General features: G+C 40.6%; 1 protein-coding gene across 2 annotated transcripts in view; it reads right to left on the minus strand.

The window, feature by feature from the left end:
• LOC135501839 (neurogenic locus Notch protein-like) overlaps window positions 1–22,618 on the minus strand; it is a 67,581-nt gene that overhangs the window by 19,793 nt on the left and 25,170 nt on the right. For both annotated transcript variants that reach the window (XM_064794207.1, XM_064794206.1), the window contains 8 exons: window positions 21,248–21,387; window positions 18,537–18,671; window positions 17,464–17,668; window positions 16,218–16,351; window positions 7,309–7,431; window positions 6,228–6,458; window positions 3,001–3,156; window positions 1,915–2,103 (listed from right to left, as the gene is read on the minus strand). In XM_064794207.1, the coding sequence (XP_064650277.1) occupies window positions 1,915–2,103; window positions 3,001–3,156; window positions 6,228–6,458; window positions 7,309–7,431; window positions 16,218–16,351; window positions 17,464–17,668; window positions 18,537–18,671; window positions 21,248–21,387 (1,313 nt within the window). The remainder of the gene's footprint in view (window positions 1–1,914; window positions 2,104–3,000; window positions 3,157–6,227; window positions 6,459–7,308; window positions 7,432–16,217; window positions 16,352–17,463; window positions 17,669–18,536; window positions 18,672–21,247; window positions 21,388–22,618) is intronic.

Below are 22,618 nucleotides of genomic sequence, written 5' to 3' on the forward strand. Positions count from 1 at the left end.
AGTGATACTATATTATCGAATTATTCATCACAGATATACATTAGATTACAAGTTTTTATCACTCCCTGCAGACTAGACCTAATGGTTACCCACAACAACAGTTAAACTAAATGAATTTGTCACTATGCGATGATGAGTGAACATGTGGTCCAGGTTGACATGCTGTAACAGTATGTTTTAGTATGTGGCTCAATGCAAATACTCCTATTCGACGAGTACTAGACACTGCAGCCGATGCATACCCAATTCTGTGGCGGACAGAAGTCTAGGAATGTCACAACCAAAGACAAACACCGTGATTATCAACGTCCACTTTCACTGATATTGCGCCTCCAAGTCTATCTTTATACGGACGCTTTATATCATATTTCACACCCAGCCTATTGTCATTGTATCAACTACAGGTTTCTACTGACACAGACCTGTGATTAGTACACTCCAACCAGTTGTTCCTGTCCCATATTTGAAACCCTCAGGGTCATTCAGGTGGATAAAGGGTCTTAATCAATTGAGTAAGGTTGGGATAGTGCTCTTGGCACTTCACACACTTCTCATGCACATGTTCGCTTGGTATCAAACAAACAAGACCTGAGCCCCACATACACTTGCTGCAGACAATGTACAACTGTGTTTACTCAAGCAGTTTCATATCCTGTTCAATGCCCTGGCGTCAGTTGCACATAATTTGATTTAGGTATTGTTTGCATGCTTCAAGGTATTAGTCAAATCCCTCTTTCTCAGGCTGTAATCCAAAATCAGGCCTTCCAGGCCCCTCCACCTCAAATCATGCATTTATCCAAAGGTTTTCTTACAATATCCCTTTACATTATTTCTCACTTTTTAGTCAAATCACCACAAAGACATTTACACCAAAATCAGATGTAGACAAAGTCACCACAAAGCCACTAAACAATTTTAATCGCACCCGATAACATCTCCCGTAAAATATTTCGGCAAACAATGGCAGATAATGCGCCAAATGGTTGCACGACCTGCCACAAAATAATGAAACTTTTTGACGACAAAAGTCACCACAAAATCAACAAAATGTGCCAAAATAATTTTTAATTCCATGCAAACAATTTCCCTCCAAATATTTCACAAACAATGATGGGTAATCACTGACAACAGACGAAATATTTCTAAACAGACGACCAAACAAATGGCAACAGACCTGTCACAAAATAACACAAAACAAAGTGCTCCGGATTCCACCCAAATTGAATGAAATCGTAATACATTATGTACAACAGATGTACTGTGTTCTGCACTCAGGTTTAAGTGGAGTGCTTTTTCACAACACAAGTGCCACTAATGAATGAAGCGACCATTACAACGAAATGACAGGTCAACAACAAAACATCGCCATCAGTTGGGGGTCCAGGTTCAGGCGGGCTATTGTTCCATGTCCCCCGCGCTCGTGAGAACGTCCTAGGACATCGGACACAGGAAGGAAGTGTAATATATTACGCACATGCTCTGTGTGAGTAAAACACCGTAGGATGGTACGCCGAGAGCGGGATGACAGAAATGGTGAATGGGCGGTGGGTTCTCTCCAGAGGGGGAGACATCATTAGAGTGATCCCTGATGATTCATACCCTAGAGGCTCTCACAAGGCTGATCATAAACATGTCAGGGGACAACTGTTCCAACTCCGTGACAACTTCAAAGACTGAACTGTTATTCTGGAGAATCATTTACAGAAATGTTGCAAGTCACTTTTTCTGACAAGGCCATGAGTCCCATCATTTATAGCCCCATTTTAAATTGCATCAATCATATCACGAAACTTATGACTTCCTGCAGCACCTCTATGAAGGCTAAAGAGTAGGTTTTTCATGTGAAGGGTCTGCTCTCTCCCCTATATTGCCACCTTTTGGCAAGAAAAGCAAGCAATAATCGGCAAAACTTACCTGGCATGCAAACACATCTGAAGGCTCCTCTCTCATCCAAGCAGGTGCCATCATTCTTGCACGGGTTCGATGCGCATTCGTTGATATTGATGTCACAGCGTTCGCCGGTAAAACCTTTGGTGCAGTTACAGATGAAGGAGCCGGCGGTGTTGACACAGAGGCCACCGTGTTCACAGGGCGAGCGGAAACCTAGAAAGAGCGGACAGATCAACTTGTTAACAACAACAACAACATCTTTGAACCATAAGTTTTCGATCATCAGACGTACCAGTTAAGGCTTTTGGCATTTGACAAACTTTTGAAATCGAAGTGCTCATATCCTCTTGTCCTTCCCCAAATGACCCAGTTTCTCAGTCCAGCATCTTAAACAAGCTATAACCAGCCATGGAAGTAAAAGTTATGGTCAAGTTTGAGATTGATGGTTTAAGGTACCTCCCACCTCCAGACTGTAACTTAGGGACAGTCATAAACTTTGCACCCGGTGACAAGACTGAGACACAGAGGACCTTTATAAGGTTTTATGCCACCAGACTGTATAATGGCCAAGATTTTCAAATACCATTCACAGGTTGGGTCATGAGATTTGTGTCTGCGTACTGGACCATTTTGCCATAGTCTCAATCCCAATGAGTTGACACTAAAATGGTTGATAATTGTACCAAATGCATTCGTTCTTTATGGACTGTTTATCCAAGGGCAGGACAATACTAACCCAGCATGGCATCAGAATGCCAAATATGTTATCACTACAACCAGCTTTTAATTATTTGCAGGTCTTTGTGAAGATTTCTCTGAACTTGTGCCACCAATTGACTTCCGCAGATAAAATCTCTGAACCTCAAACCAGGAGAGTCTGAGAGATAACAGTCTTGAGTGTCTGTGTCTCGATTTTCTCATTCAAACAACATTCTGATGCATGTGAACTTCCAGTCTGGTGTCAAAATTAACTTTCTGATGGTACCATTTGTAAACCTATTAACATGACCATTCAACTGTGAGCTCTTGAGGAACACTTCCTGATGGTACCAATTGGACAAGTCATAATCGGGCCTAAAGTATAACAGCACCTCACTGAATTCAACTTACTTTCTGTGCATTCATCGATGTCATCTGAGCAAGAGCTTCCCTCGTAACCTGTTGGACATGAGCATAAGAAGCTGCCATCTATTGGTGAAGTATCACATAAAGCTCCCGCATGACAGGGGCGGCTCACACAGGTATCATTCAAGTGACATCGCAGTCCTGGAAAATACAAAGTCATAATTTTTTTTAAGGAACTCGTTGAACTGTAGGCCTACAACTATATGTGATGTATCATCATCGAGACCATTAATAATGGGTAATAATCATTGAAATTTTGGATAATTTGTTGAAAACAATTGTAGTCTGGTTCAATCTGATAACAAAGATCATCCAATGATCATGTATCTATGAATAACCATCATTTGATACTGCCGGCCTTGCCGATTATTTATAATTGTCGGGACATCAAATACCCATCACTACATTATCTATAATTTATATTGTTTACATAATATTTGATTTCGGGTCATCATCAATATGTAAGCTTTGACTGTGTAGCCTGACTTCTGCATGAAAAGCTTTATTAACCCTTGGTATGATGTAACATCACAGATGTAAGTATAACAATGCATTCCCAGAAAAACTCTCTCAAAGTCAAAAGCTGAAAGTTGAGAACAAAAGTCAACTAACTTTGATAGATCATGGTTAAGTGATGAATTCAAGGTCTCAAGCAAATTCAATCAACCTGGGAAATTTTTAATGAAATCGATAGGGGAAAAGGTGAAGGGTACTTTAGTCCCTCCTAATGAGGAGAGTAATTCACAGCGGTCAACAATCCTGCTGCTCTTGAACGAATGCATCATGATCGGCCGCGTTAATTTATCACGTTTTCTGTAACCTGACACCGCTGTTGAATGGAACAGATAAAACTCACAATAGAGCTCAGATCGTGTTTCACTCACAGAAGTGGTGCACAAAACGTGGAGGTTTTGTTACGGGAGGTTACGGCCCGCGATGGTGAGACAGTGGGAATATTTACATCTCAGAGAGCCAACTGCGGGTTGAACAATAATATCATATTTTGCCAACCTTTTTTATTTTGGGAAAATTGGATGGGAACGCCCAGTATTTTATGATAATACAATCAAATGAGAAAATAGTAGCTCACGCTTTGCAGCAAAACACCTTTGTGGATGTTCACTTGAAAAAAATTGGTCAACCATAAGCATTCTTATCAATGGCTATATTCTAAAGCTAAAATAATTTTAATAACTTGTGATTTCCAAAAAATCTTATTTCACCCAAAAACGACTATCTGAGCATACCGTGTGAACTATTGTCACACTCCAATGATAGACAATTAACACAAGTGCTAATTAAAGAGGCAGCAAGAGAAAATGAATTAGCCTGACAATGGGTGATATCAAGGTACAGTTGATGAAGTGAACACTAGGTGACAGACTTCATGAATTTATAATCAGTTTTACTGAACATATTGTACTGGTGGCTTGAATTCTTTTAGTTCTAGTGTAAGACATTGTCTGCAGATGGCAGTGAGTTCAATCAAGGCAGAGAAGGCACTGACTCAGCAAGAATAGCATTATTAGAATCTGATGTCATCAAATCACTCCAGGGAACTTGTAATGATGAACTGAGTTAGATAGAAATATGTAACTTTTACAAGTCACAACAGCCATCCGAAGAAGAGCTCGTAACCCATTCACAATGCCCCTCGGACAAGATACCACGCAATTAAACGGTTAATTACGTAATGACAGTAACGACCCCTAGGTGACAGTGACCATGACAATACCCGTTGCTCATCACTGTCATCCCATCGCATCAAGTGGTCGCAGGTGGCAGCATTGGACAACTTGCCATCTGTCGCACTGACCGCGAGTGTCATCCACAACAAAAGGTGTATTGTTGATTTTGCCCACTGAAGACTTTTCTTTGGGGCAGTTGAAAGTTTAGACTCTTGTTTTCATATCTTCCTATTCTAAGATAACAGCAGATATAAGAGACTAGGTGGGTTGATTTCAATGATCTCTACCAACAAGTAAAGATCACCACAGCTCATATTCCAATATCTGATTGATTGCATATGCCTGAAGGTCAAAACATTGGTCAAACAGGACTTGGTCCTTTGGCATCACCAATGTATGATGCCTGGATTGTGTAAGTTCAAATGGGAGACACTGCAGACATTTATAGCAGTCTATTCGTACTCAAAGAATATCTTTTCAAGTTAAACACAGATGTCTTGAATTTGACACTTTTCAAGTTGCCTTGCACCGGCTGTTCATCTTGGTTCAAATACTCGTGCAGAAAAAAACTCCCCACTCGTAGCACCCGTGAAGACTGATCCTTCATAGCGTAATGAACAGCTGAACTGCCACCTTTTCTCTCTGAAAACACACACTACACCATCTGTCAAATACCAAACAAATATGCCGCAGAAAAACACAGTTTCACAGGAAGTAGCAAACAAAAAAGTGCCAACCACAAAATAACCTGGAATTTGGTATTTGACCGAGAAACATTCTATACTTCGTAATATTTCACATCATTTGTTGTGACAGAATCATGTTTAGATGCCAAGATCAAAGGTCTGAAGGGAGCCTCCGAACTGAGACGTTTTGTTCCCGATTATCTAAAAGTGTGAGATCATGCGCGATGGATCGCCATGACGATGAACCAAAAGGAGGCTCTGTACAATAACAGACGGCAGATTTTAATGACGATTGCCTGAGGCAAATCATTGAAATGAGTTTAAGAAGAAATGGAATATTTCACCCAGAAAAATGATGGCCGCCTCCCCTCATCGGCAATGAACAGGTGCAGCAAATATGGGCGCTGCGTCTAATATTTTGAGAGATAACATCTCAATTATCATTTGAGATTAGAAAGTGATTTTCCCACAATGAAACCTTACATAACAACATCACCTCTGTGACCTTCAGTCATGTCTTTCTTGCCTCATTGTCTCTCTCAGTGATCATTTTTTTACAAGTCATGTTCGATTCTAATGAAATTTGGTTGCATGGCATGAAAGACCCGACATCACAATATCTCTCTCAGTGTACATTGCTCTTGTCAACATTCTTCATGTTCCACTATGATTGGGCACCCATTGGTTTTAACGCCTAGTTTCAGGAAGTGGAGTCCATCTCACACTGATGTCGAATTGGATGGATCTTCAATCGCCCTGTCATGTGATAGGATCAGGTAGGCCTACAAATAATCTGAGTTTTAAGTCTCATTCAAGGACATCTGATGGAAGTACTCACCAGTCTTCCCAGGCGGACACTCGCAGTAGTAATATCCAACTCTGTCGTGACAAGTTCCACCATTGTAACACGGCCGATTCAAACAGTCGTTGATGTTCTTCCCACAGTCGGCGCCCTCCCATCCATTGACGCAGATACACAGGAACCCGCCATCATGGTTTTTACAAGTGGCCCCGTTCTTGCACGGGTTCCCTAAAGAGCATTCATCCACGTCTTCTGTGCAGTAAGTACCTGGAAAAGAAGGTTGGACCATAAAATGTGAAAATTATTTTGGCCTGATTTGAAAGCCCAAGGGGTCAATATACAAGAACCCCTTCCTCTCTGGTGCCCTTGTGGCTCGCACTGACAAGGTGATGGCAGTTGAGATGACCAACATGAGCTAAAGTCAAATATGTCCTCTGTGTATGCAGTAAAAGAGCCAAAGAAAACTTATCTGTGTCGACCTCACAACCTAGAGGGCCCTAAGACACCAGATAGCTTTCTGGTTTTTCCCTCTTTCAGAGACTTTTGTGATAATCTGGATACAGTACTGATCTCAGGTCCATTGCCTTGACATCAATATAGGTCAGCTGGCATTAGCAGTGAGTGTCAAATATACAGGCATCAGAACAGAATCTAATTCCGAGGTACATGACCATCCATGAACTAATAAGAGTCTACCAACTTCACTCAAGAGCGTGAAAGCCCTTTGTTGCTACAATTTTCCCACAGAACACAGAATACCAATGAATATATCTCAGAACTCGCGAAAACAACAACTTATTCAGCTGGCTGTAAATAAACACTGTTTTACAACCAAGGGAACTGAATGGTACTTCAAACCAATTGTGGCCGCTTTGCCTAAATTTCATGCATCTCAACGGCCAGCTGATAGTATGAATGGGGTCTACTCATGGTTGTTGTAAAACGTAACAAGTCAGTAGCTAAAATATGTAACTTTTTTCTGTAGCATACAGAGACAATTCCAATTGTGGAGGGTTTTATATGTATCAGATCCCCAAGGAGAATAGATTCCCCAGCTATTGCAATCCATGTGAATTGACTAGTTCAAGGTCACAAACGATATCTTAACACAGCTTACCATTATATGTTGGCGGACATTTGCATGTATAAGTTCCAATTCCATCCACACAGGTGGCGTCGTTAGCACATCGGTTATCCACGCAGTCGTTTATGTTAATCTCACAGTTTGCCCCGGTGAAACCTGCAAGAAGAGTCAAGAAGAGAGGGTTGAGAAATGCAATACATGTTTATGTACTATACTGAATGTGGAAGTAAAAAGCTGAAACAGAAATCTCTCCTTCTGGTGATAAATCACTGACAACGACTTAGAAAACCCTTCTCAAATGTTAAAATTGACAGTTACTGTATAGTACCCCCAGGCTTAACCCACCAGCCATGAGGGAATTCCTTTATGGCCCAGTGGTTGGCGCGTTTGCCCCAGAGTGGAAGTTAAGCAACATTGAGCGTGGTCAACCTTTGTATCGGTGACCGGCGCATACAATACAGTTACGGCCTTGTATTTCTGGAAAGAGACCCTCTCTTAGCGATCCAGGCCGCTACTGGGTTAAAGTTCACAGAGCAGAGCACACTCACTTACATTGAAGAATTATAAAGAAGCCAAAGGCCCTGAAAGCCATTTGCCTTTTTCACGGATAAGAAATGAACAGATCTTTTGGCAAGAACCTTGGAGACCAGGATGTGGAGAAGAAACAGGTGAAGCAAACAGCCAATCTGTCATAGAGCATGGGCTGGGGGATAGTGCTGTTTCGAACACAGAAGCGGAAGAATGTTTTACTGAAACAAACGCAGGAAATCTTGATCGAAATCCAGATTGTGCTTGTACCCAGACAGACCTTCTAATTGTTACCACCAATCTTTTGGTGTTTTTCAATTGAATTTGTTTTCATAATCAAGGACATTTTGTTGTTCTTTTGTTGTCATTATCAAAGACATTGTTGTGACTGCAGTTTCCACTACCAAACTACAAGGTTACTAAGCCCAAGCCACTTCACTGGAGTATCTCCTCACTAATTTGTTTGTTATAATTTATTAATCAGAGCTTGGGTCCAACAAATAAGTGTGCTGACTGCAGCTTTGTCCACGTAATCAAATTCAGGTATGAATACTAAATCAGATTTGAGTTTCATAGCACAAGATACGCTACATAAAGTCATAGTTTTATTGTTTGGTTATTGTACTCACATTAGGCGCGTAAATACCACAAATAGTCTACACCATTATACAAACACTTACAGTGTTCTCAATTAACACCATCAATTATTAATTTGTGATTGTGTTCTCAAATGCTGGCATGATTTGTGGGAACTTTCCAATCACAATCAATGTCGCTACAAGCTAGGGAGATGGCTTTGGGTTGGTGTAAAGCAGCTGATTTGTTTGAGCATCCCATCAGTCCTCTGGGCTCCATGTTACCATGATTCTGTCCTCAAATCTGAACTACATGCAGTGGGTTTTGTAGCCATGCAGCAGCCATTTCAGGAAGAATCCTGACTTGGCTTTCAATGTTGCAGAACATCCCTCTCCAATTCTTTTTGAACGTATTTTAAAAAGGTCATGGTTGAGTAATATCTTTTGCTTCTGACCATGACCAAATCAAATTATAGTCAACATAAACGTAATGGTGTAATTCACTCAGTAAGGTTGTTACAATAGAAACAAGGTTTAGTCAATAATCACATTGATTGATAGGAAGCCAATAGCCAATCACCCATGCTTGACAAACAAGTGGGGATCAAGCAATATAAGCAATAAGTTCATCACAACTTCATCAAATGAGCGTCCTTTGAAGTGGACAGATGTAAAGCAAGGTTACACTTCGTGAGTGCAATTGAAGGTGAGACTTTGGTCTGGTCACGTTGACACAGAAAATAGTGGGAAAATTCCGTTTTATAGTTTGTAATTGAGGCTATACATCTAGGTATCCAGAACCTATACAATGTATTTATATGTAATACCAGATCAATGCCAGGTTCATAACTACCATAATTTCCCCATTTTCTGGTCATCATTGCAATTTAGCACCGATTACCTCTGAGCGCCTTTCACTCTGGTGCATAGAAATCCAACCTATTTTTGGTAAGGACTCGTGTACAGGATGCACCAGAGCTTGTAGACAGACTGAGGCAAGGTTGGCTTGAATCAGAGCGATGGAACTTTCATACCTAAGTGGCATCTAAAACTAATCAATAAACCACAAGATCAAAACGATTCCCACACATACATAAAATTCAACCCAAATAATATCGCCAAACAATAACCGCGACAATCGTATTGGATATAAATTTGCATGAACACAAGATATTTGAGTTGCGAATGTGAAATCACGGAAACTTTCCCATGACATGCGATGTCTTTATTTCTCAACAAAGTAGTAATTACTGAGTAGCAAGGTGATTTCAATATTTGTTAAGATTTGCCAATCATAGGTTGGGTGCCTAACCCCCACCAGGTACAAAGGGGTAAACAAATACAGGCTACGTGAAGGAAGAAGAAGTGTTTTGGGGCAATACCAACTCTCACCTGCTGTGAGGGAAATATGATGGGACCTAATTATTCAGGGTTCAATACCACAGAATCTAAGAAATCACAGGGGCAGCTGTGACTGGGAGAAAACACTTCGACCCCAATGGGTGGTAACTCACCCGAGATGTTCACGTGCTTCAAAACAATCGTGAACGACACCCGAACAATATCGTCATTCGGAAGAAAAATTATCAAATTGCATGAAAAGGTGGAGAAATGTTGAGAAATGGTCCAAGGTTATGATGCTTTAGTAAAGAATTGTGACCGTTGAGTGAAGGAGACGAAAAAGGTCAAAATCCTCATCTCATTAATCAAATCACACCTGGTAACAATTAAGCCTAATTGTCGGCCATGATTTTTGACAATTGTATCATCAACATAGGATCATTGAGCAATTCTGATTTTTGAGCGGAGGGGGTGGGGCGGGAGGAAGTTTTTGACAATTCCGTTGCCTTTAACCAGGCTAATGAGCAAAGAGACTGATGGTATTTTGGTGGGAATAGTCGTAGTTTGAATTTTCTCACCAATAGATTGAACGGAAATGGTCTTCAATTATTTGAGTAATTATAGGTGAGAAGGTGTCAGTGGATACTGAAATATTCAAAACGTTTGTATTATTCGAAAATTTTACAGCTGTGCCTTACCATTACTTAGAAATCAGTTGAGAAAATGCCTAATCTTGTTGATCTGAATAATGTAGCTGTGTGTACCACTGGGAAAGACCACAAAACTTTCAATTTTATTTGATGTCATACTGACTAAAATCTACACAAAACCTGATGTCAGGATTTCCTATAAACATCCTAAAAAAGCACCTCAAATTTGTTATCGCATAATCGAATGAAAGAAGAATCTCTGACCTACAGCCTAATATCTCACACACAAAGATAGAACCCGCCAACGCAACAACACAAACCAAAATCTCAAAACGAGGCAACGCAAATCTGTGGGAAAGTGAACGAAAGATCGAAAACAGCATATTTATTCAGGAAAAAACTTGTCATGACAATGCTTTGGTCTACAATTCTTCCCTCGGGCTAGTTACTCTTTGATCAAATCTACACAGATGCGAATAATTCAATTTTCACCTCCCGGCAGATTTCGACGATGCCGTTATGAGAATTTTCACGATCTTGAGACGTGATTATATTAAGACAATAACATCGTCATTATCGTATGAATATGACAATCTCACCTGGTCCGTGCTCCAAGGGCTGACTTATGGCTATTGGGCGCAGAGTAAACTTAAACTTCCGACCGTAAACTCTGGATTAAGACCACATTTTCAACCTAGGGTTAGGGGGGAACAGTATTGAGCCAATTCTCCATCTATTTTGCCCAACATGTAACTTTTCTCTCACATATTCACATTGCTTTATGCACTGACCTGGGGCTATGTGAGACCAAGCAAATACCCCAACCTCGTAAGTATCACAATCTGAACCCACTCAGTCTAAATCACACTAAAGGGTTTATCCCTTCTCCACCCATTCTCAGCAAAAGTACAACTTTTTACAATATTCAATTTGCTTGGGGGATGACCCAGTGCAATCATAACTGAACAAACATTCACCCATACATTACTTGATGTGCTCCACACCAGAACCCAAAGCTTCAGGGGTAACTACCAGGTCTCCACCCATTTCAGCTGAAGCCTTTTTTATGGCATCATTGCTGCATGACTGGGGGTTGTCCTGCTGCATGACTGGGAGTTGTCCCGGTGGCATGAGTAGGATCCTTTATTACATAGGATAACCATTTAATCTTTCCCACCCCTCTCATGTTGAACCTACAGGCATGTTCCCCGCAGCAATCAATCCCTCCTCCCACTTTTGCCAGAAATATGTCATCTTTTGTCACATTCATTACAAAACAATAGTTGTCATTGCCCTTTAGGACCTTCTTGACCAAGGGTCAGAAGTCCTGTCAGGTATCCTCAGGGCAGCTGAAGGGGAACTTCTGTTACCTTAGACAGGCCCGGAAAATGCTTCAAGAACACTTGGATGAAATGAAAGGCCTACTTCAGGTTTAGTTCAATCAAATACGTCCAAATCACTCATATAAGTAGAGAATAAGCCCTATTTGGAATCACAATTTAAGTGGTTTTCTTAATAGAAACAGTGGGTGACAGGAGCCTTGCGTCTGCCCTCCACACCTCAATAGGCCTATTAACAGGGTGTGAAGCCGGAACAATTTCTTAACTTCCCAATATGAAAGTGACCCGAGGAAATTGATCATTTCAATCCAATCAGCTTAAGAAGGTCTATTTGCAGGTTGTGTGAAGCAAGAACACTTTCTCGACTTCCCAATTATTTCTATCCAATCAGTAAAAGTAGGCCTATTTGCAAGGGGTATGAAGTTAGGACACTTATTCTAAACCTAACTCATTGTGGTATAATGGGGAACAAAGAGAAAGGCCAGGCCAGTGCAGTCACTTTTCTGTTTCTGAACAAGCCATGGTTATACAACACTTTCATACCCAACCAGCCCAAATAGGCCTCTTTACATGTTTACTCTGGGGTTTCAAGTGCAGACACTTTCTAAAATAAATTGTATGATATGCCTATTTGTTGTCGGTGTGAACATGTCTGTTGAAATAAACTAATTATTCTGTTAAAACCAGACAGTGTGATCTTTTTGGCAGAATTTCCAGAATGCTGAACAGTGGGACCGTTTTGACAGAAATTTGTGTTCATCAGATTGACCAAATAAAGCCAATTTGTACTGAGAACTGTTGAGGTTGATATTGAGGGCAAATTTTATGGAAGGTCTGAAATAATATTCTCTATGTTAGGGGTTCAAAAGCATATTACAAACTAATTTTACACTTCAGGGGTGTTAGATCAAAATGCACCTGTTCTAAATAAAACATCAACAGCAAACAATCCAAGAAAAAAGTCCCAAAACTTACTTTATTTGAACATACTTTTCATTTGACTTGACCATGGATAACTGCACCCGGACTGTATGTTATATACAGTAGCTTTGGTCAGAGTTGACTTGAAAAGGACTCAGTATGGTTCTGTAGGTAAATGGAATTTGGTAATCCGACCCCAAACCACTTGGCCTATTGTCCCCACTGTGGTAAAGTAATTTATAAGTATTTAGATTCAAGTCCTTGTGTGAATTAGATTGGGTGTGTTACATCATTCGGTGAGAGACTTGTGGCCCTGAATAGTTACTGGTGAACAAACAAGTCAAGTGTTTATGCACAGTATTTGGTTATAAGTATGCACCAGCCGGCTGATTGTCATATACAATGGCGGAATATGGGGGCACACATATTCAGCAGTCCTACACTTACAGTACATTGACAAACTGTGCTATATCAACACAAAGTTTCTTTCAGGAGCAGCTAGGACTTTTGCACAAGACACTGTCATACACATGTGCACATGTACACATGTACACATGTACACATGTACACATGTACACATGTACACATGTACACATGTACACATGTACACATGTACACATGTACACATGTACACATGTACACATGTACCATCAGAAATTGATGTGTTTCATTACAACACAAGTTCTACAAACCACACCACATCCACAAAGATTGCAAACAAGTTCAAATCCCCCTCCCCCAGTCACAAAATCGTCATCTGAAGAAAATATCAATAACAATGCTAAAAAATCGGAGAATCCATCTCATTGTTGAGAGATACCTAATTGACAGATATCAATGAAGCATGTAATCATATTTCCCCTTACCAGGTGGCAAGCGGTGAAAATAGGAAACTTCACAGCCCACGCTGCCGTTTTTACACCTTCACGATATGTTACATCTTTATAGTACTACATTTCTTACTCAATCAAGTGATGGTCTCCATTTACGTTAATTAAAGCGATCACGATGGGCAATTAGACGTGTTTGCTTAACGATGTTGGTGTTCGGATGGGTTTCGGGTTTGATTGTAAGTAATGGCTTCCCACGATCATATTGGCAGAAAAAGAGGCGTATTCACAATGGGGAAGCAGCAGGAGCATCATTGAATCCAAAGGGAATTGTTTGAGAGTGTGAATGGCACAAACGTTATGATGACCTGCCATTTCCTTGATGGGAAAAGCAAGCAATTTGAAACTTGATCCGTCAAGACTGTTTCGAAGGGATTTGTTTTCTTCTTGTTGGGTATGATAACTATCTCTCTCCGGTTTGAGAGAGCTGCACGCCAAATCTTTGGTTTGAGATCTGTGAACCAGCTAAGGGAGTCTGATGGTAGAAGCCTTACATGCTCTGGGCCACTAGCACCCCCGACATAAAAACTCGACTGAGAGCTGACCAAAGAATGGCTGATGGACGAGAGAAGTTGAAAAAGAGCTCTTGACTGCAAAGAACACACACAAACATTGCTCATTCAGTTCAGTTTAAAGTACAATGGAAGGTTGATCATTCACTATCAGAAATATTACACACGTGAACCTATTTAGACATTCCTCCAGGTATACTGCAATCATCTGATCATCATTCAACAGTATGGTCTAACAGTAATGCCCTCCAAACATATGAAAGAGTTTGGCCCAGTTTTTTACTATGAACTGAAGCACACTCTGCAACAGAAAGCAAATCAAGATGGTGGCCACATCTGATAGCCATTGCCCTAGAATTGCTCATGGCACGTGTTCTCTAGTAGTGTGTCCGGCCAGCCACACACCACAAGCATTCAGGAAATCCTACTATAGATTTCAGGAACTGATAGGGCGGGCAGGCCTGAAGGAAATATCACTATTGTTGTGCAAGTTTCTTCTTTGCCTTCATTAATTTTCTTGTCACATGGTCCATGGTCATGGTTTCTCACTTGGTCAATGTTGATGGGGTCTTTAGCTTGCTCTGGCAAAGGCTCCACTTACAAGGAACTCTTACCATGAACTGCGAAGAACCATAAATTGTAGTTCATTCTCAATTTCATGCTGAAAAAGCACTGCTTCACAATGCACCAAACTATCAAATCACTTTTTTGGGTTGTGGAATGGGAATATGCCATTCTTATACGACACATGAAGCAAGTTGTTGACAAAGCGAGTGGGTCAACAAGAAGGTCGTTTGAAAGAGGCCTACTCAGTCATATGCTTCAGAGTGTACACCACCAAAAGGCCAAACGGATCTTTATTCAGGACACTGGTAATTCAATACTTGGAGAGGTTACAAGAGTGTGGAAGTGGGCCATCCAGAGGAGTAGGCCTACTGGTTAAACAACTTGTATGATCTAGTAAGAGACCAAGTTGCCTCTTGAAAAAGCACTTTTTTGTAGTTGTTGCGAAACATGGAAATGGTGAAAACTGCACAAGGACTGAAGCAAGACAGTTACTGAATCGGAGAGCATGTTACATTGAATTACAGCAACAATAGGCCTATCTCAGCTCTAAACCAACATGAACTTCACAAGTAAATCAGAACACAAACCCAATCATCTCGAAGTGAGAGTTCATGCTCTGGCTCATCAGCCATTTCACCACAATTGCAGACATCTGGCACCATATCTAACAGGCTAGTACACAGTTTATTTCGATCATGTTTTCCTGACACAAACTATCTGATAGGCCTTGGAATATTACACTTGTCTCGTTCACCAGTGCCCTTGTGTAATTTTCCTCTACTTCAATAACTGTGATGGCGATGATTACAGCTGATTGGCAGTCTAGGGTGTCATCAGAGTTTGACACTCATGTTTGTGGGGCATCGTCCAGTGGTTGCAGACAATGATTCATTGATTGGCAGCAACAAGGGAATCAACAAATGTAGACAATTGTCCAAAAGGTTTTTCTTCATACACAAAGTGTTCTGTGGAGACCGGGATACTTCCCATATGAACAAGGGGCTCAAAGATAGCAAGGGGTGAGGAAAACTACCTCCTCAATTGGCATATCTGTGTCCCCAGTACACACTGTTTGAACACCAATGTCAGTTACATTAAAAACACTTTGGGATATGATATTTTGAAAGAAATATCGGAAGTCTTCACAGCATTAAGCGGCTACTAGGGATTGTTTATACTGTACACCATGGCTACTACATACATCACCAGGTAGGAGTTGCTTGTTAATACTGTAACCCAAACCAAGAAAGTCATTTCAATGCTTACTAAATAACAAGAATTGCCAGAAGGGTTTATGTACGCAGAATACGAGAGACAGAGAGAGAGAGAGAGCAAGCAGCAGTTTCTCAGTGTGACTAACCAAGTGTACATGGAGAGCTCATTTGAAGATTATGTAAACTAGCTGGGTTCTTTGGTTATGTCTAGAAGTAGAAAACCTGACTGGCCTTACCTATTTACATTGTCCAAAGCCACAAGCATCTGAGGACTATGCACAACTTGACAGCCAATAGTGCTATTTGATAACTGACAAGGGCATATTTAGAATGTAGCTTTGCATACAACAAAGAATGTTACATCAGCCCAGTAGTGTCTTCAAGAGAAATTTATAAGTACTCACCAGGCTTGCAAGAACATTGGTACGTCAGTTGCCCCGTCTTTGTACAAGTGCCGCTATTCTGACATGGGCTAGGGTTGCACGGGTAGTAGGTCTTCTCACAGTTTTTGCCAGTAAGGGTTGGTGGGCAGTTGCAACTGAAAACAGCAAGATATTTCCAGTTAGTCAGAGATAATTTGATCAGAGCGATGAGTCTTTTCTTGAAATCTATCATATCTGAACAGAGATTACGACTTCTTGCCTCACTGCTTTTAACTCTGGTTTCTCTCCGAGTTAAAAGACAAAGGGCCACCTGTAAACTGAACTAACGTTTCCTGATAAAGGCAAAATATATCATTGACGAAAGCCACTTCATGAAACATAGTGCAGCCACAAGAGTTCACTCAAAAACCATTCGAAAACAATCTTATCCAAAATCAATGCTTGTTTCACCTCAAATGCTGAGATATCTATAATGTTTTGGTGTTTTTTTCTTTAAAGCACCAAAGAAGAGAACAATAGAACCATGTACAGTGGAGCAAGAACACCATAAAACACACTGATGATGATATACAAAATGTTAGTTTTTTCATTAACTTGTAAACTGACTGTTATCCAAAATATATAGTAGACAGGTCTGACATCCTGTTTTTTATATTGTCTGGGTTATGAAGATACTGACAGATATATTAATCAAAACCTGTTGCTTATTTGAACGGAACTTAGAACTTTTTTCAACCATTTGAATAATGGTTGACCAGGTTGTGCCTGGTGAAACATATCCAGGCTATTCTGCCAATATTGGTGAAGGGGAATATTCTAGCTACTGGAAGAAGTAACATCAACTGTACACCTATACCCTAACATACGTCAACAAGAGAACCTGGTCAGTCTGATTTGATTCGAATCCTCCCTGATTGTTGTACCTCGTAATTGTCTTATCTACAACATTCTGTTTGCGAGATCAAGAATGTTTCGATTCCAAAGAAAATACTGGCATTAACGGAGCACGGGTTGTGTTCGGCTGTTTCAGGTGCAGACGATAGCGTTGATTTGTTTATGTTTATCCTCCTCTGATCAATCACATCCTTCTCGACGTCGATGCTTATATTCGCTGTTTTATCTTAAACTTTGCAGCACCATCTTGAAATTTGGTACCGTTACTCCAAATTTTGAAACTCCAGTAGCGTACTTCTCATGAAACCCTTAAAAGGAAGTTTGATAATACTCTGGGACACCCTGTAGATTACTGACTCTTGCTGCCCCCTACCTGTAAGATCCATGGGTATTCTTGCATGTTCCTCCATTCTGGCATAATCCGGGCGTCTCCGTACATTCGTTGATATCCTGGGTGCAGGTCGTATCCTTAAATCCCGGCAGACAGTCACACTTGAATCCAGTGGACAGTGACGCACACCCCGCACCATTCCGGCATGGCTGGGAGGCACAGTAGTCATTTAACTCACAATGTGTACCTGAAAAGTGCAAAATTTTAGAATATGATACAGGTATTTACCATCAGATACCACCCATGGAGTTGGGGAGGGGGGGGGTTAAAGAACAGGGCACCAGATAGATATAATTTGTCTTTTTCCTCAGTTGTTTGTGGACGCTATACTAATGTTTGGATTTTACGTTTCCATGCCGGTGTTCTGAGAATCGGTCACATTCCATACAGATAGATCATCTATCATATATTGCATAACAAAACGACCAAAGCCAGTACCTGGATAATGACTGAACCTGATTCTTCCCATCAATACATTAAAATCACAGCCTTTATGTCAAACCACGACATGAAATCAAGCCATATCCGCAGATTGCAGACGCATAATCGCAATATCGATGAATTTAGATTTTTCTATGTCATCGCAGCGGTACCATGTTCAGTGTGTATAGTGCCCTTGTTTGATATCCCTATCATCAATTAAGGGACTTCCTGCCGATAATGGAGGTCTGTCAATGCTCAATGATGCTATACCGCATCATCACTTTTCATGTCGCGACTATCCGTGGACTTTAATGTACAATTGCACGCATCATAGGACAGCGATTTTTAACAGTGGGAAAGTCCGGTGAAATAAACAAGCTCCTCAAATTTTAATGTCAAGGACAGGTGGACTCGCACAGATATAAATTTGGCTTTATTTCCATGGAAGATTGACTTTTTACAACTACTCCAAGAATCTCGAGCTAGAGATTTGACCCCTCAACCGTCCTGAGGTGTTTTCTGACCCAGTTTAGATGGTCTAGAGCAGGGCCTACCATAGCTGAGGTGGGCTCTTTCCCTGTATCAGAATGAGCAGTTGCATGCCTACGCTTTCAAGGAAGCAAGATTCTCACCTCTATATCCTGAGACACATGTACACGTATAGTTCTTGAGGGTTCCGATCAGCTTGCAGTGTCCACCATGTTGACACGGGTTACTAAAACAGGCGCTCAGTGGGTCCTCAGTCTCACATAAAGTGCCTGAATATCCTGAAAATAGACAAGGGAGATACTTGGTTATATCTTTGAGGTGTTCTCAGGGGAGTTCGGAATCCACTGGGATAGTTGATGGGATGTTTTTTAGCGTTAGCAGCCACATAAAGTACATTTGACGGTTTATGCTAGGTGCAAGGAATACTTGGTGAAAGCCAACACCAGCATGAAAAATCTGCGCTCCGCTCGAGAAAAATGTAATTAGTAATGTCATAATGTTGTCTGGGTAAATTAGATGTGTAATTCTACAGAACAGCTTTGTTCTGTCTGAGTGGCTCAGAATGGCATGAGCAGTGAAGAAAGTGCCATAGTGATGGAGATAATAAGCCATTCTGCAGACAAGGGGTCATTTTGTTGCCCAGAGCAGCAATTACAATCACAGGTTTTAGCAACATATATTGCTTGTGTGCATGGTGCTTCAGGAGGGAGTCATTTTATTTGATTAGCAAAGTGATGCCAGAGTTTGGACTCATCAACTCTGCATGTACTTTTTCAAACTGGTTACAAGATGGGTCCCGAATGGATTGGCAGGCTTTGTTACATCCAAAAGATTTCTTTCAGGAACAACATTTTCTTGACAGATGTCTGCTGAGATGGTATCTTTTGGGAGATGGTGAATCTGGGAAGATGCCCAACTGTTCCTAACTGATCTCACTCAATGACTTCATTTATGACCAGAACACACCGACACAAAAAATAATTCACCATTTCTTGATTTGTGATGTTTCTGTTTCTTTCATAAAAAGAATTTATATTCTTAATAGCTTTTGATAAGAATGAAATGTTTTGAATAATACTCGAAGCAGATGCGAAAATTATTTCATTTTTCATCTTGTAGAATCGTGCTGTATTCACCAATTCGTACAGACCTGACGCACAGACATGAGTTATTGTTGACGTTTTGTCTCGATGAATAGGAAGAGCAAGAAAGACATGAACAAGACAAACGTCACGCATGAATGTGCCCAGAATTCGGTCGTGAGACCTTAAAACGCACGTCGCGCTTTTGTGAGCAGCAGATGGACGGCTTGAAAAACCAACATGTTAGTTGAATGTTGTACTTTGTCAAAAAACTTTCCGCGCTTTTGTTTATCAAAAATGGGAGTTTTTGACAAAATAATTTCTTTGTGCGATCATGAGCGCAGCCTGGTGTCATCTGGTACTGTTGTGGTATTTTGGCGCGCGCAACACCGTTGGTCCATTTTCTAGCCATTTGTGGTTGGGTTCGTTTTTTGTCACAGGTCACGCGGACGCAGGCGCTCAGTGATGTCATACATCAACGTCAATGTTTGGATAGAATATGTGCTTGTGTACATTCGGGGACACATGGCTTTGTGGGTATGGTCATTCAGACCTTCATGAGAAGAGCTATGTTTCTTGGCAACTTTCAGGACCAAAACAAAGATTGCACAATAATGACTTATCAAAGAAGTTAGATGACCGAGTTGAGACAGCACATGAACAACTAAAGAAGTCTCCATTCTCAAGAAGAACTTTCTTAACTTTCTGCAGATTTCACATGGTAAACAGTTTCACTTGCACAGAATGCAAAAAATACAGTTTTGACCAGCACTGACACCCAACAAACGAGTATGTTTCAATGGCACCCAATGCCATTGTATTGAAGTAAAATTTACGAAGCGATCATTTTTTCTGTCAATGTGTACTCCTGTTCCCCAGTGCATGCTGACTTGCAACCACTTTTTGTGCAGCGCAGCGTGATCACATGCATTTCACTGCCGGCAGCTCCCCTTAAAATGGAGGGAAAGTTTTAACAAAAGAAACTATATTTGCCATCATTCTTGCACCAGATGTACAACAATGGGTACCCGCACTATCCAATTTACATGTGTCGTGTCGTAAAGTGTTCTTTAGTTAAAAAACAAAAGATTTTACATCAGAGGTGTGGTGTTTTGGTTAGAAACGATGGACAATGAGGGAAGAGGAAGATGGTGAAGCCAGCGGTTTAAAATTTAATTACAATGGCCGCTTCCCTACATAGTGCAAGGTGCATCAGTACTATTCCACAGACTAAATTAAGAACAATTTAAGTTAATTACCTAATCATTGAGGTGACAGTTTTTGTTCTAGATGAAATTAAATTTTGATGGCTGATATTTAGGCCAGTTGTACATTACATATTAATATCATCACATACCCAGACGTTTCCTCATTTGAAAATGATACAGATAATGATATGAGGAATTAGACAGTCGGTTCAGGTGGTGATATTTGGAAACTTGACGCCACCAGTACTAAACATTTAGATTTCAAAGCGACAGGCAGAGCACTGATTACCCTGCTCATCAACATCTAATAAACCTCTAATATTTGCACACGGATTGCACTATTTGGCCCAAAGAAACAATGCTCCTCTATTTGCGGCCATATAGCAAGGTTGCCTCTAAAGCAGGGACTTCTTGATCCTTTCTAAAACCCTGGTAGAAACCCTGCAAGTGTTGAGGTGAAATGTTCACTATATGCAGGTTATCACCTAACACAACATCTCTCAATTTACCATGATCTGTTGGACCAGAAGTGGCAGGTACAAGAAATGGCAGTGACACACTTACCTATAGGGCAGGAACATCTTGGCACTATCCCAGAAATGCTCTGATACACTTGACAAGTACCACCATTCATACAACGATCGGGTTGGTTGTAACAAGGATCGAGGGATTGACAATAATCGCCGTGATATTGGTCTCCGCAGCTGGAAAGACAGGAAACGGAAAATGATTAGTAAGATTGGCTCATGATAGGGGGCGCTATCAACTCAGAAGGGTCTAGGACACATCTTTAGTTACAATCATCACCTTTATGGTACCATTCAAATCAGACCTATTGTTTCTTCTTTTTCAGATCCAGTAACAGCTTATGAAAAGATTGCACCAAATTTTTTTCTAGAGCTTTGGATGTGTGAGGTCCAGTCTCTCACAAAAGACATAACAAAAACAGAAAGCAAATTTTTCTACTTTTTCTATAAGTTATCATGATGATCTAAATTTTCTATGGTGGCACACTTCAGCTGATTACAAGTTGCCATGCACTGTGCTCAACAACCAAGACCATAAAGTAATTGTCAAAATATCATCAAGGTTCCAGCAACAATTTCTGTTTTTCTAAATTCCCTAACCAAACATCATAAACTGCTGCCAAAAAATCTTGGACAACCGTAACAATAATACAACCAGTCAGCTGAGATAATAAAATTTCAAACTCATTTAAGATGGCCGACACAATTAAGATGGCCGACACAATTAAGATGGCCAACACTTTGATATTGCCATAATCAAAACAGCAGCTTGTTGGGGAAAGGGGTGGACACATCTGTCTTGTTTGAATGACCTCATTGACATGGGAACTCTTCAGGGTGTTCACCAATGAATGGCTAAGTTTTCCTTCCTCGTAAACCGATATCCACAGATTGTTTGGAGTACCCCATTGGCTACTTGTGGCACCTGACTTATGCCACTGGTCAAAAGTGATACTTTTCATGCCAACAATAGGCCATTCTCATATTCAAGGTTTTAACCTCAAAACTGCTTTTAGTGACAATTAGAATGACTTACTACCACCCCTCTTGTTGGTCAAAATGTCAAAGAGAAAATTCTTGACATTCAAAACATTGTTTATGAGCCTCACCGTCATTGTAACCTTACACAATGTGCTCTTACAGATGACATTTTTTCCCCATCTTCAGTTTGAAGTTTGTGAAACATTTTTCAAAATGCCCAACAACATCAGCAAACTGCCTCAATATTCATTGTTTTAATCAGCGCTGTCAATAGACAAGTTACCAATCCTTAACTCAGAAACTTCTTTTTCTTCTCTTTCCAAGCCATTCAGCCGGGGCAATTTGCAGCAGTTTGGCAACTTGAGCAGCAAATGTTCTGAATTGACGATGATGTTGGCAAAATGAGGCATAGTTTTCTCGTTGAAGC

The sequence above is a fragment of the Lineus longissimus genome, chromosome 17, assembly GCF_910592395.1.
Source record: "Lineus longissimus chromosome 17, tnLinLong1.2, whole genome shotgun sequence".
Lineage (NCBI taxonomy): Eukaryota > Metazoa > Nemertea > Pilidiophora > Heteronemertea > Lineidae > Lineus > Lineus longissimus.